The sequence below is a fragment of the Rhamphochromis sp. 'chilingali' genome, assembly GCF_963969265.1.
Source record: "Rhamphochromis sp. 'chilingali' genome assembly, chromosome: 22".
NCBI classification, from domain to species: Eukaryota; Metazoa; Chordata; class Actinopteri; order Cichliformes; family Cichlidae; genus Rhamphochromis; species Rhamphochromis sp. 'chilingali'.
The window spans coordinates 24,644,608-24,660,579 of record NC_137950.1 but is presented as its reverse complement, the minus strand read 5'-3'; the positions used below and the strand labels follow the sequence as shown (position 1 = coordinate 24,660,579).

General features: G+C 38.7%; 1 protein-coding gene across 1 annotated transcript; it reads left to right on the top strand.

The window, feature by feature from the left end:
- Positions 1-716: 716 nt before the first annotated feature.
- On the top strand, positions 717-11,314 carry mfsd13a (major facilitator superfamily domain containing 13A). The gene is made up of 9 exons (XM_080873232.1): positions 717-855; positions 3,201-3,463; positions 4,421-4,500; positions 5,334-5,783; positions 5,874-5,994; positions 6,379-6,475; positions 8,227-8,398; positions 8,982-9,175; positions 10,173-11,314. Exons 2-9 carry the CDS (start codon positions 3,296-3,298, stop codon positions 10,418-10,420), a joined length of 1,530 nt encoding a protein of 509 aa, XP_080729358.1. The 5' UTR covers positions 717-855; positions 3,201-3,295; the 3' UTR covers positions 10,421-11,314.
- The last annotated feature ends 4,658 nt before the right edge of the window (positions 11,315-15,972 follow it).

Sequence of the window (15,972 nt, the reverse complement as noted above, 5' to 3'; positions counted from 1 at the left end):
TACCTTGGCCCCTTGTTCACTTCTGGCTTCGCTTTCTTCCCCTTGTGTTTTCCCCCAGTCAGTCATGTCTGTCGGTTGGTCTGTTCCTATGTCATGTTTCAACCCCCTCACCCATGAGGGGTGATGAATCACAAAGCATATTTTTCCTGAGCAATCTGAAATCTACGTGCAACACATACTGTAGAAGTGGTAGGCCTGCTGGCAAGTGGCACTGAAAGGAGGGAAAGGAGGATCTCTCTGAGGGAAACAGACAGATAGGAAGGCGACAACAACAGGTGTGCTGGACATTTAAGATGTAATCCTTATTTAAACATAATAATAACAATAATGTGTTTGTTTGTTTTTTAAGTGAAGAAGCTTTGACTGCTTCATTTCCAATTTAATATCAGATACTTTAAAGGTTTCTGTGAAATTATATATATTTTTTGTAATTACTTCTATTCTATTCTGTGCCCGTGTATTGATGTATGATATGTATAAATACTACATTTTTAAAAAATCATGCCATCAAAACAGCTGCCATCAAAACAACTGCTTTTGGGCCAGGTTTATGTAACTCGTTGCAAGTTATACTGGAATCCAAAGTTGGCTTCAATGCTTGCTCCATGTCCCTGAACATGTTTCAGAAGTGCATCTGGTCGTTGTGCCGCTGGGTGGCGCTGCAGCTCTTATCAGTGTGCCTCCAGTGCTGGGAAACCCTTTCACAAACCCGGCGCAGTCGTCACCGGTGTGAGTACGGACTGTTGTCATGACGTGCTCTCTGTCTGGGACTGAGACACAGCTGCTGCGCCAACACGTTAATTTCCCACGAAGCCAAACACGCTTTATTCTCTTCGGTTAACACATTTTTTAACGGTACGTAACCCGGTCGGTACTCTGTCGTGAATACACTTGAAGCCAGTTCTTAATATGTTAATTTCCTGCTTGGCAGCACGATAAGGTTATTATTAACCAGCTAGCTAATGCTAGCGCTATCGATTAGCTGGACGTTTAACGCCCAGATAAGAGCTTATTCCAGTATTGCTCTTAATCGATCAGCTGCTACACATGTGCGTTACTACTTGTAATATGAGCGAGTTCAATCGAGAGCCGAGCTTGTGAATGAGCTAATAAGCTACTGATAGTAAGTTAAATGTCTTTTTTAGAGCAGCAACGCCGCCTTTTCTGTGTCTGTCGTATATTTAGCAGAAGAAGTTTAGTCACTACTAGTCAGTGTCAGGCTTATTTCCTCTTCATTTTGTAGTTTCTTTACTAGCTCGGGAGGCTATAAAACTGTTTGAATACGTGTTTGTCACATGAGGAAGATATTGTGTGCAGTTTGACCTAACCATTATAACACCGTTGTAAAGTCTGTTTATAATGATTGTCTGCAGTGTGAGGTGAGGTAAAAAAACATCTGTGATGTCCTGTAAACACAACAGGTGGGCTCCCCTGCAGGTGGGGAGAAAACAGTTGGTAAATATGCCGTGCCTGAGAGGACATGAATGGGATATTTGTAGATGTTGTCAGGCACTATCATCTGCTGCAAAGTACACCACTTTTGTTTTGGTAAGATGCACAAGTGTTAAAGATGTGATATGGCACAGCCAGCTGAAAGATATCCCGCTTTTACCTGCTTGGATCTGATAGGGAGCTCTTTGTTACACTCCACTGAGGTTGCCCCACTTATCTTGGTTGTACCTAGACAGTACACTGATGGAAAATATCATATCGCCTTGTTTTTGGGTTTTTTTAACTATTACTTTTTTCTCCCCCACTGAAGACGTGACAGGATGTAATCAGTGCAAGTTTGAGCTTGTGGCAGTCAGGCATGAAGTGAGAGGTGCTTACTGGTATTTTTAAGCAAATTCTTTTCCCTGGGGTGCTGCTTATGAGAATGCACTCGGGACATGAGAATAGAACAGCCAACAAAGGAGACAGTAATTCACAAGGGGGTGTAACATGGAAACTCTGGACCTCATTCACAAGGTGTGCGTGAAGGTACTGAATGTGTTTGTAGTCTACAAGCAGTCCCTCATTTCTTCATATATTTCCATAACAATGGGAAATGTTGATCCCAGTCCGTGACTGATGGTGTCCCATTGTTTTCTTTTTTTATCCAGGTATGTTTTTACTACACTGGTAGTGTACTTGGGATCATTGTAATTTGGAAAAATGAAGCTGTTGTCAAAAAAGTGCATTCCAGATGATATTGCACGGTAGATCAATATATGTACTTTCCTGTGTGCATAAATCCTTTAATTTTAACAAGATCTCCAAAACCTCAAGCTGAAATTCATCCCCAAGACATAACCTCCACAGCATTTCACACGTTTTGCTCCTGTCCCTACCTGTGGCATCCTTCTTACATATTGGTGTAAGAAGGCTCTCCCCTTTCACTCTGTCCATGAACCTTCAACATACGGTCTATTTGAACTGTACAGGCTTCTTTCTTAGAAAAACACCACTGAGTTTTCCTCTATACCTCATGTTAATTTATAGAGAAATATGGGTGTGACTGTATGAAGATTGTATACAGCGATTTGGATGCACTGATACCCGCAAGGTGGCCAAAAAGAACATTTCCCAAGACCTACAGTAAATTTGCATGTACATGCAAAGTCTGTATTAAGGTCTATATATATCTGCATTGATGAAAGAAGCTCATTATGCTTCCTTTTCAAGCTAATTTTTCTTTTTTTCTGAAAGTTTTTTGTAATTATAATAGCATAAACAGTGCAACACTTCAGTTTTGAATATGACACCCAAGGGCAACACAGCAGTGAAAATACTCATCCTGAAATGTTTACTTTGTTCTTTTGGTCAGCTTTTTATGAGGTAAGTGAGATGGAGTTTTCAAAGGAGTGGTCATATTTGGCTGGGAGAAGTAGTATTACTCTCAGTCGGCTGGGCGTGTGCTCACAGAGGAAAGGAACAGTGTACCACAACCTAACTAACTTTAATGAGTACCTAGTGCACCATTGCTTTGAAAACAGCACTTTTTTCTGGTCTGCTCAGACTCTGTGGGGAGACTGACGGGAATGTTAATATTATTTTGGTGTGCTCAGCTGGGATTTAACTGTTAAAAAGGTGCAGTGCAATTTCTGGTAATGCTCATAAATGTGACGTTATGAGCTAATACAGTTTATCTGTTGTATGTTTTTATCAAATCTAAATGCATTTACTTGTGCTGTGTGGTTTGTTTGTTTTATTTTTTGCAGGTTATGATGAGGTGGTAACCCTGGGGCGGCCAGGCTGTGAAATGACTGCTGTTCGGCACAAAAGAAAGACGGAGCAGAGAGACTGAGAAAGAAGAATGGGCACAAGGGTCTGGGGTTGCTGGCAAGGTGTCCTCTCTACTGCGCTGCTCTATGGCTCTTTGGCTCTGTTTACATCCATCCTGCACAATGTGTTCCTGCTCTACTACGTGGAGATGTTTGTCTCCATCTACAAGATCGATAAAATCTCCTTCTGGGTGGGAGAGGTGAGTCTAAAGAATGCCTGAAACTGTGATTCTGAGATTAAACACGTGATTTAAATTTGGATGTTTAATTCAGATTAGAAATCCAACTCTAATTTACCAGTCCAGTGTCGCTGAGAGTGTGCTCATCGTTTTGCTTTTGTTATTTAATTACCTTTTTTTGTACCAGAAAAACAGAAATCTTCATTATGAAATATAACTTATTTATCGTAAAGTCTGTCAGCTCTTCATGAGACTAAAATTGGACAGTGAAAAATGGATCTTTCTTTTACTGATAGCAGCTTCTGGGTCTAAAAGGGAAAACAACATGGCCTTAAACCTGTATTTATTATTAATGCTACCAGGGGTGATAACCTGTGGTTGCAAAATAACTTTCAGTCCTATAGAAGTTTATGGGAAAAGCACCATTGCCCCGTAACTCTATAAACACTTTCATGATGAGTTTATGGGCTCAGTCACTCATTTCAGGTCAGACTGAATACAAAATTAAATCCAAAATTGTATGTTTTGGCCATTTTTGTTGTCAGAAAAGAGGATTATCCAGAGTAAGTTGAGGACTTGGCTAACAACATGTGATTGAAAAGTCGTTAACCAGTGAACATCCAGCAGTATCACAGCCAGATCCACCTCTTAGATAGTGAAAAGCTTCAGGTTTCATAACAGGACTCCACAAACCAATGGATGACATCATGGTGGCTACATCTGTCTTTTTTTACTGTCATTGGACACAACACATTGTCTTGTGCTGCTGTAACACCGAATAAAACCAATAAGACAAAAGCATAAATAAAAGCAAATAGTTAAATTAAATGAAACAAAATACATTATGGCAAAACAATAAGGTTGAAACTACACAGAAGAACAGATTCTATATTGGAACCAATTTAAGATTAATGGTAATCCTGTATGCACCATCATCCACTGATTTTTATTTAACATTATTTTTCTGCTGCTCCAAAGACTGTCTTCCTTATCTGGAACAGTCTGAATGACCCTCTCTTCGGCTGGCTGAGTGACCGCGCCTTTCTCAGCTCTCCTCAGTGAGTATCTGCATCTTTACTTTCTTCTACTTTTTGTGGAACAAACACAGTTGTAAATAGTTGTTTATGAATGTGCAAAAGACTGCAGAAAAACAAGTTAACTGTTTGCACAGGCTTTAGAAATGTTGACGTGACCACACACAATAGATATTCAAAAGAAAAAGGTCATTTACGTAGTTGGAGTCATTTGGAAGAGACACTAATGTTGTGCAATAGAATTTAGTTCTTTCTGGGATATTTTTGTCGGTTGCACATCTTCTTTCGAAAAAGAGAAGTTTTTTTTCTCTGAAGAGACACCTCATAGTTCTTGTTATGTGTCAGCACAGTTCATCTACTTGCCTCGAACTTGGAGAGATACTCCTGATTCAACAACATAAAGTCATCTTTGTAGAATGATCTTAAAATTCCAGATATAATCTTCATTCGGACTCTGATCGCTTCTCATTTCTCACCCATACTAGCCAAGTATCTCTTAGACACTCATACACACCCAAGTGTTTGACGCCATCAGAGCACTTTGTCAAACATTTGTCTGCTTTCTGTGTTTACATTGTTATATCACTAAGCAAACCTTCTCTGTGTTGTTCTAAGGCAGTGATGTTATAAAGCTGGTCACATCATTCTGTTGAAGTTTGTTACATTTAATACAACTACACGTTTTTTATGCCAGAGATACGCACTTTTTCCCTTTTTTATTTTAAGAATCTCTCCGCTGCTTGACATCATGATATACGGGGCTGTCTGCAATAACCTGTCTGTCTGTACCAGGGAAGTTGGTTAATTATCACAAAACGCGTCTAAAGATTTGTTATGTGTTTCGTTTTTCCACCCAGAGCCGGCTCTCAGATCACAAATCCAGAGGTGGTGCTGAAGCGTCTGAAGGCCCTCGCCACAAATGGTCCTCTCTTCGCTGTGTCCTTCCTGGCCTTCTGGGTGGCTTGGGCCAGTCCAGGCCTGCAGTTCCTGCTGTGCCTGTGTCTCTACGATGGCTTTCTCACTATGGTGGATCTCCACCACAGCGCCCTATTGGCGGACCTCGCTGTATCTGCCACCGATCGCACACGCCTCAACTTTCACTGCTCGGTGTTCAGCGCTCTGGGGTCTTTCTCCGTCTTTCTGTCCTACTCTTTCTGGGATAAAGAGGACTTTTACTCCTTCCGTATCTTCTGTGTAACTCTGGCAGCTTTTTCCGTCTTGGGGTTTTTCTTAGTGTCTCGAATGCTCCAGTGCCGTTTTATAAAGGAAATCCATCCAAAACAAGATGATGCATCAGCACTCAAAGAGTAAGAATTTAAAAGTGTGAATAATATGAGAAATTTTCATACTGTGTTTTCTCCTTTCTCACATCTTTTCGTGTGTGTCTGTTATCACAGACTAAACGTTGGCCATGCTCCACTTAACCACCCGGAAAAACCTGTCACTATTGGACAGTATCTCAAGCAGCTGTCCAGACACAGGAACTTCATGTGGTTCGTGTCAATGAACCTGATTCAGGTCAGCCTTTAAAAGTCTTAAAGCCGTGTGAGCCCATGTTTGTTTTTGACGTGCAATCTTAGTACAAACCTTTACAGTCTTAGTGAGTTTGTTCTTGTTATTAATGATAGACAATGCAAGATAAAAGTTAGACTGCCCTCCAGTGTTTGTCTTTCCACATGAAGTGCAGCCCTTCTTGTAAATGACACTTGTTGAACTTTCATAATTAATATTATTAGCTAAATATTTGTGGTTTTCCTGCTCGCACTAAAATCAGAAAACATTTCATTTGTTTTCTTGGTGTTTAATTAAAGAAAACTGCTACAGGTCCAAGCAACAAACTACTTTTAATTTAGAATAAAATAATCATCTTAGTTTATCTGTCACTTCTGCTTCTGTTTGCAGGTGTTTCACTGCCACTTCAACAGCAACTTCTTCCCTCTTTTCTTAGAACATCTCTTATCTGACAACATCTCTGCCTCTACGGGTTCAATTTTACTTGGTAAGATCCAGTTGAGATGCAGTAAATGATTTACACAAGTGTTTGTAATGGATGCTTTGCACAGCAAGAGATAAGAAATTGTATATTTGATATAGTGACTTAAATTTTAGTGAATAGGAAGTTACCAATAGGAATATTAAAATAAAGAAGTTATTTTAATGTTTAACACTGTTATGTGAGGAAAAATGCTTGGAAAACACACTGCAATGCATACATTTAAACCATGAGTAGTGGCATATTAAAATATATAATTAACCTTTATTTATATAGCACCTTTAAGAAAATAGTTTGCAGATTGCTTTGACAGAAAAGCAAATGCAGAAAGAGAACTAAATAAAAGTCACAGAAAATAAGTGGTTGATCTATTAAAAAAAAATTAAACAATTATATGAAAGAAGAAACTCATTTGAAAAGAATGAAGTGAGCACTTGATCTTCATAGTGTCACGCAAAGTTAGTTAAACCTCTGGGAAATTCATCTGTCTAGGTAGAAAGCATGAACCACTGTGAATCTATTTCACCTGCTTGGATTCAAACTCAAGTGAGAATATGTGTCCTGGAGAGTCAAAAACAAGACAACAACCCCACAAATGGAATGATTTTGCACCTTGTGGCCACAGAGGAGTGCTGTTTCCTTATATGCTGACTGATTTTTCTCCAGTTTTGCTTTTCCTGGTGTCTTTGTCACTTCAGTTAGCATGTGATGGTACCTGCAGCACACGTAGCTTGCACACAGAGTCTGGCTCCTCTAGGATGGCAGATGCACATCAGGTTTGCTGTGTCAAGTTCAAGATTCAAGAGCTTTATTGTCCGAAATGCTGTTTCACCCCAAGCCTCCCTATGGTGCATTTATAAGTATATAAAAGATATATCTCCAAGATATATAAAACTAGAATTTAAAAATAAATAACATGCTAGATTTTTTGTAAAATTAAGGGATAAAAGGGTACTAATTACTAACTAACAATACTATAATTATAACTATACAATACTAACTGTACAATAGTTTACAGGAGGTAGCAGGAGAGGGTTGTTATATGAGGAGAACTGGGCAGACATCAACCCAGTAGACAAGCCAGCATCTGCTCTTTTGATCAAGAAAGAACATGAGGAGCAGCGTAGAATGACCTTCAGTGATTTCACTTCACTCATTTGCATGTTTCTGATCAGACTCTCAGGAACTGACTCCATGAAGGTGGCATGAGGGCCAGATGGTATGAAAGAGGCTTGGCGAACGTTATGCTGTTTGCAGCATCAACCAGCATGACCAGTTTAGCAGTGGGTCAGTGATGGTCTGGAGAGCCATATCTTTGGTGGACCTGTTGCCAATTTAATTTGCAAACAAGCAGTTGAAATTGTTTCACGGCAGTTTATGCTTCTAACTAGACAAGCTGATGTCCCAGAAATTTAACAGACTTTGCATTTCATTTTTTTTGAGCAATATATTTTTGTTAGTGAGGCCCTTAAAAACATTGAAACTAGTCTATAAGAAGTGATTCAAAGGTGGTTACTAATTCTGCAAGCCTGATCTCTTCAGGCAAGTGATTCCAAATCTGAGACATGACAATAAAAGCTACCACACATTTTTTTTTTACTTATGTGTAGCACCAGAACCTTTTGAATGAATTGCAAAATTTTTACTTATTTGTATTGTTTGGGGTTTTTTGGCTTTCCACTCGCTTTCTCTCAAATTATTTTTCTGCTGTTTTATAGTTTTAATTTTTAACGCAGCTCTGCTTCTGCTCCACACAGGAATCTCTTATATTGCTCCACACCTGAACAACTTGTATTTCCTGACACTGTGCCAGCGTTACGGGGTTTACCAGGTTATCCGCTGGCTATTTATGCTCAAACTGGGACTTAGTGTGGCTATGCTGCTAGCAGGGGCTGACCACATTTATCTGCTGTGTGTCTTCATTGCTAGGTATGGCCGTGCACACACATCTGCACACGCTTCATGGATGTGTGGCAGTTTGGCTGGTTCTTTTTGTGCTTGTTTTTAACGGTTTATCATTTTCAAAGCTGCATACACAAACCCAGAATTCCTTTGGGCATGCCATTTGCAGAGACCCTTTTTTTGAGGGGGGTTATAAATGCTGTCTCTAGAAATTAGCCACAATTCTGAAATTGGTCTACTCTTAACTGTAATTGTAATATTTGTGTTATCTGTATAGTCCCATATACACATATAACATTTTAATGCCACAAGCGATTGATTTTCATGCAGTTTTTAGACTATTAGTGGTCTTGCTGTTCTTATAGCTATCAACAGCATTTGAGTGCTTTCATAGCTCATTGATAATTTTAGTCACAGCTGTGGTAAAGTGGTTAAACTTGTGGGTGAAGCTCACTAAAACTTTCCAGCTAAAAGTGATGAAGTTGTTACTGTATTTCATACTCGGACACACCTTAGCATGCTCTGACTGCTCTGAACAAAGGCTTTTTGCATGATAACCTGTATTACAGCTGATGTTTCCACGCTGTAACATTACGTCTCCATTTTCTAGTAACCGCGTGTTCACCGAGGGGACATGCAAACTCCTGAAACTGGTGATTTCTGATCTGGTGGATGAGGACTTTGTGGTAAACCGACGTCAGCAAGCCGCCTCTGCTCTCGTCTTCGGCATGGTTGCCTTGATGACCAAACCCGGGCAGACATTCGCCCCACTCATTGGCACATGGCTGCTCTGTGTTTACACAGGTACAAACAGAAACTCTCAGCCTTGGACCTCATGAGGACACAGGTTTTTCCAAGCTTGCTCCAAGGCGCTGCTTTCATGTGCGATTCCCAAGCTGACACAAATTACTACAGGCTCACACACTCTGTTGATATGTGTGTTGATAAAGTTTTGAGCGTTCAACTAGAGTTAAAATACATGTGTGTGACTTGCACAACAAGTTGAACTAGACAGATGACATAAATTGCTGTTTTGTGGTTAGTTTATCTTGCAAATGACAAACAAAACAAAAAAGCCACTCATCAAATCTTTGGCATTTACCTGATTAAACAGGCTTCTTTTGTAATCTCATTTTTTTTTTATTTAGTTTTCTAGAACCTGAACAGGATAGGAAAAAAAATCTATCTGTTTTACACTTGTTTTGCAGACTTGTTTAACTTTGCATTAATTGTTTGCCCATTTGTGGACGGTCAGCACAAGTGACCTGGCAGCCAACAAAGAATTAATGTAATTTTAAGAAGAAAAAAACATTGTAAACATGTATATTTACCTTCTTACTAAGACTTGGATGAGGTTGTTTAACTGGACAGAGTCAGTGTAGTTGTTTCTGCTGATAGGAAAAACGATCTAAGCCAAAGGGGGTGTATCCAGAGCCAAGCCACGTACTTATCAGTCACTTGCCTCAAAGTTTGGAAAATTGCGACACCAGCTTTGCATGAATTCACTCATCATAGCTGGATGTTACTGACTTTTCTATGGTCTCTGCTCACTTCCTCTTTGGATGTGTTTTTTAAGGCTAACAAACCAGTTTCCCCAAATATAACCTGTTAGACAAGCATCGCTTTATGCCAGTCGTGCTCTTAAAATATATCCTAGTGACACGTTTTTGTTTTGCCTCACTAGTTTTACTTTAGTTTCTTTCATCAATAGGATCCTCATTAACTCTTACTGTTTTCATATTTAAGTATGGCTTCAGGAAAAAAGAGTCAAATTTAATGTGATTAATTTTGTCGTCTCCAGGTTATGATATCTTTGAGAGAGATTCTGTCAAGGACTCAGTTTCTGGGTCTCACGTCGCCTCCAGCTCAGGGAATCCGCCTCTACGCCTGGGCTGCTTCTACATGTTGGTGTTTGTGCCTATCACCTGTGCCCTGCTCCAGCTGGTGGCCTGGTCTCGCTTCACGCTTCATGGCCGCAAGCTGCAAGGGATCAAAGCCCTGCGGCAGGGGGCCCAGCAAGGCCACCTTATCGATGTCAAGGCCATATGAACTGTTGGGCGAAGTTGCACATGGACACTTTTATGTCATTAGCTTTTACAGTCCTTTTTGATAATGTCTTGGAAGAAGATGAGCTGCTCCGCCCTTTTTCTGCAGCTTGGCCTTCTGTGCAATAAACTCTTACAGATCATGTGGCTTTGTGTACAGTGGAAAATGCACAGCGGGCTCACTAATCCATGTGGAAATGAACATGTTGAAATCTGCCTTATTCTTTTTATATTAAAATAATAAAGTATATTTATATTTGAACCGATGACCAAAACATCAGTAAAACCAATCAATCTTTTGGACCAAGGGGAGAAGAGATCGGGTGCCCTCTTTACGTGTAATTCTGGTGTTGAGCGCAGTCTGAACGTCTTTGCTGATCTTTAAATTGTCAGCACCGTCAGCCTGTTTGGAAAAGCAAAAGGAGGGTAGGTTTACAACAGAGCTCCGGTTCTGATTTCTAACTTTTCTTAACAAGTTGATGAAGAATTTCCAATGTAAGTACGTTGTGTTGAAAGTGCTGTTGATACTGCATGAAAACACAAGTTGATCATTTTGCTGTACATGTTTCACACAGAATGCCACTTTGATGTTGAGAACTGTATTTTGTAATACGTCAGTATTGATGATGCATTTGCACAACACTGCCGTTCGTCCGTTGTACTTCTAACATTTTACTTTTAGTCCTGTGGTGATGGAAACTGAAACAAGGAAATTATGCCAGTAGCCACTCACTCAATTCTCTTTTCAATTGTTTTTTTCCAGACGATTACAAAGAATGTGAGACAGTGCCACAAATAAACCTCTGTGTTGAGAGTTAATCAAACTCTTTATTTTAAATTGGGAGTTATTCTATGCTCTTTACTACACAACAAACTTGAAATAAAAACCTTAACAGTGTGATGAACCATTCGCAGTTTAAATATACACCAAAAAGTTTGCATATGAAAATCATTTATAGCCCTGTCAGGCAAAGGTCACTGCTGTTAATTTGAAGATAACTGGGTCAAGTATTTCAGGTTTAAAGACATCCCTTAATGCCTTTCTTGATTTCTGAGCTACTGAAAATTTTGCATTTGATTTCATTTGTTGTACTTTGTTAAGAAGACATCGCCCTGAATTTGGGAGAATTTTTTGTATATTCTGGTGAACTAATCTACTAAGCTATTTCTCTTTCAGGAAAAAAATCTATTCATCTATATCTATCCATTCACTTACTGCACATTCACTTACTTTCCATCCATGACAAACTTGGATTTTTTCAATACTGAAGTACTGGGCCCCTGATTTTCTTGTGCTTGTGTGATACTCGAACAGTAACCCAGGCAGATAACCTCAAAGCTTAATCAGGATTTATGATCGTAAAATGAAATGTACATAGGACATAAGCTGAAATTAGTGCAGTTGAAACATTGATTTTCTTTAGGGTTCAAAATAGAAATAGAATAGAAAAGTATATTCATATTTTTGTGATAGGAAGGGCCGGAAACACCCCAGAGTCTCCATTGGAGGATCAAACAAAAATGATTTTGATCGCTAAAAGTGTTTCTTACGCTATTTGTTTTGTTTTTTAACCGTTTAACTTAAAAGGAGGGGGGCGGTTAGCTGTGCGAAGACGGAAGTAGTAGGAAGGACTTCTCTCGTTCCAAAGCCCATCCTAACAGTGTGTTGCGCCTGCGTAAACCTTTTTCCTATTTTTTGCACTTATTTTCCTTATTTCTAATCACTTAATAATTAATTTAGTCACAGTATCGTTTCTGCTCAGTTACAGACCTAGCAAAGCTTCCCGAGTGCAGTATTTTAGCCTGAAATAGAATATTACCCATCATGCATCGGGCCTAGTACGCCAACTCCTTTTAAACCTACGTTTTCGCTCTAAAGCAATTCATATAGATTTTTTAAATATATATAAAGTGTTTTGTATATTTATATAAAGTAGATCCCAAAGTACAGTATTCAAACTATGCACGTTTGAGTTCAGCTCAACGACACCGTGAGTGTAATGGGTATGTCGGAAAATCACACCTCCCCGGGTCACTACATTCAGTAGTACACTCATGTTTCTCTTCAGATCGTATAAATCTTTCGCCTTTTACTAAAGATTTCCGTGGAGAGGAACAATATGAGTTATAACTAATTTTTTGATGCCCTGCTTATCGCGGGGCTTCTGTACTTGTGAAAAAAATACTATACGTTGCTCAGCATAATAACGTTCCCCGGCGTTTGAGTGAACTTAACGCGGAACTATCTATATCAGTAAGTAGTATTAACCGACAATGTTGTAGTTCCGGATCACCCGAATTTGACTTGCTTTTAACTTACAAAATGATTCTTATCTTTCAGGAGCACATTTGAATTTTCTCTCTAGTACAAATGCTAACAAAAATGTGAATAAAAATATAAATTATGGCTCATAATTGCAAGCCTCACCTCTTCAAGATGTCTTTACCAGAAGCAAACTAAGCAATCAACATATAAAGTAGATTAAAACTGATGGATTTAACGCAATTGATAATGCTGATTTTAAACAAAAACAACAAATTACTTTAAAATGCATTCAACAACAGACACAAAACCTTTAAAAAAAATTCACAGGCGTTTATTTAACAACTGTGTTACCTTACTAAAGGTTTGTTTGTATTGCTTCACACACTGAAGACCTAGATAGTTTTTGATGTCTTAATTTTTATTGTTACCACATTGAGCACGTGTGTAAGGAAATATGCAACATAAAAACGACACCGACGGTATTTTTGACGTAAATGAAGATATGAGTGTTTTCAGTGTCTAATGTAATCCACAGAAATGTGATTGCCTTGGATCTACTTCAGATCTCGTGTCTTTTTTCTTTCCTCGGTTCTGTATAAACACGGTTTAAATCGGTTTATAAGAGAGACCGCAGTATTTCAGTGATTCACAGTTTAGTCCAGTCCAAATCTGCGAATAAGACAAAATAAATAAGTAAGGAAATCATCATTTGGACTTAGATGTGTATTTTATTTAACCTAAAATTCCAGCAGAGGGCGTACTTGGTTTTAAAGATATACACATGAAGCTACAACTACACACATAACTACCCTGCTTTTCTAAAGTATTGTCTTATGGTCCTATTGGTAACATACTCTATTAAGTTTAAAAGATTTCATTTTTGCATTCCCATCACATACATAAAACATTAAACTATCTTTGTTATTTTCAATAAGAAAAGAGTTAAACTGTCCTTAAAACTCTATGTTTACCACGTTTATTTATTCACAGTGTTTGCAAAATATTATGGCAGACTGAGTCAGCACTTGGTCGGACAATCCCATTGGCTTTTTGTGAGCAATTTTCTGTGAAAACAAAGCACATTTAAAGAAAACACTGGGAAGTGTGGTTAAAGTCAGACTTCCCATTTCTCGTGGCTTTTGTGCTGTAATGCCTCACCATTTGCTTCTTTCGGTGCATTCGCAGAGGCACACAGAACAGGAAATAAGAGGGAGGCAAACGAGCAGAAATGATACATGTAAGCAGCAGGTTGAGCTCCGGCTGTTTAGATACTTAGGTGCCGCTTCAAGGCTGCGAGACTGAAAAACTACTGTCGGGGAATGCTGGGAGGCAGAGATGAGGCAAGTAAACCAATTTTAACTTATAAAGTGTGAAATTCAAGGGTTAGGTTTGATTTTATTGTTGAATGTTGAACTTTAAAATATGCCAGAAGACAAAATATGAGAATTTTACCCATGTTGGTTAACTTTTTCCCCCCATTATTTATAATTTTGCATTTTTATGTGCCTTGAGTGTATGTATGATTTGGCATTATGGAGTTTCTTTTAAAAAGCAGTGTATAAGGATTTTAACAATACGGCTAGCACTATTAGCAATACGACTGTCTTTTGTGGTTTTATTTTGTTTTTAGTATGACTAAATTTGTTGTTTAAAATGTGCTTCAGAAGATAATAAAAAGCAGTAAACATTCAGAGTCCTCCGTAGCAAAAACATAGCCTTTAACAGGCAAACTGAGATTGCTGAGTGACGTCTGCCTGACGCTGAGACGAGGACGGTGCAGGCTTCCTGTTTTGTGGCTAAGCAATTACTCAGTCTGCTGCTCAAGCTCAAGTTTAGGTTGAAGTTGCTCTGCAGCAAATGGAAAGCAACTTCCATTTCCTGTCTAATTCTGCGCACACACATAGAGGCTTTTATCTCTGCCAGCCTTTTGCTCATTACTCTAAACTGGAACTGCATTAGCCTTTCTGGTAAATCAGTATTAACATAATAATGTCAAACACTAACCATGAATGGATTATTGGACAGGCAGACATGGGTCCAAGTGCTTTGAGTGCTCGATGAAAGAAGAAAAAGAATATAGATGTTACAGCTATGTAGCATTATTTTTATCAGGTCTTAAAATTAGAGAAATACAACCTCAGATGAACAACAATGCACCCATATCACATTATTTATTAAAAACAAATCCAAAATGAGGAAAAATATGGAAAACTACATAGACTTAATAGCTTTTGAATGCTTTTCTGTATCACTCTGTCTTTCACATCATTGTGGTGAAAATTTGGCCCACTTTCTGTTTATACACAGCCCTCCCGTTATTGCATCTTAATCAGTTTGAGGTCTGCTCTTTGACTAGACCATTGGAATGTTTTCGCGTTTTCAGCCATTCTGTTGAGTAAATTTGCTGCTGTGCTTGGGAGCGTTGATCTGTTGCATGACCCAGTTTCAGACAAGCTTTATCTATCGGACAGATGGCCTCACATCTGACTCTAGAATACTTTGGTGTACAGAGGAGTTCTTGGGTGACTCAGTGACTGTGAGGTGCCCAAGCCCAAATCCTCATCCATCTACCTCCGTGCTTGACAGTTATGAGATGTTTGTGCCCATTTATTTGGTTTTCCCAAACATGATGCTATGCACAATAGCTAAACATCTCCGCTTTGGTCTCATCTGTCCAAAGGACATTTTACCTAATGTCATATTGTTTGGTCAGATGTAACTTTTCAAATCTAAGCCACGTTGCTGTGTTCTTTTTTAGAGACAAGAGGCTTTCTTCAGGCAACCCTTCCAAACAAGGCATACTTGTTCAGTCTTTTTCTAATTGTACTGTCATGAACTTTAATATTTAAGCCCTTAAAGCCGGACATTTGAATTCATTCCCAGAAAATTCGAATTGGAGAGTTTATTGAACTATCTGACAAATTTGATTAAAAAATTTCTTGAAATTTAATTTCCATATATGGCTTTCAATTTGTTTGTTATTTTCTTTTCTTTTCCTTTTTTAAATGTCTTAGAATTTGATTGAGGAAGTATTTTAAGAGAATAAAGGACTCTAATGATGTAGAAGTCTCAAAAGCGCACAAAGATTGGTTTGTATCAAATATGTTACACTAGGTGTTAAGGGGATTGAATCTTTTCCACTTGTGAGTAATCTCTCTTACTGTAGAATGGTGTTGTTTGGAAATGGCTGTATAACCCTTCACAGACTTGGCAGGAAGTCCTAAGAGTGTGTCTAATTTTTTTACGCACTGCAGCTGCATTTTGTGACTGTTTGTCAGATAAACAATGAC

Coding starts and splice junctions, on each gene's coding strand:
- mfsd13a (XM_080873232.1), top strand. CDS start 3,296: ATGGGCACAAGGGTCTGGGGTTGCTGGCAAGGTGTCCTCTCTACTGCG. Junction 3,464..4,420: donor TCTCCTTCTGGGTGGGAGAG/GTGAGTCTAAAG, acceptor GCTGCTCCAAAG/ACTGTCTTCCTTATCTGGAA. Junction 8,399..8,981: donor CTGTGTGTCTTCATTGCTAG/GTATGGCCGTGC, acceptor TCCATTTTCTAG/TAACCGCGTGTTCACCGAGG.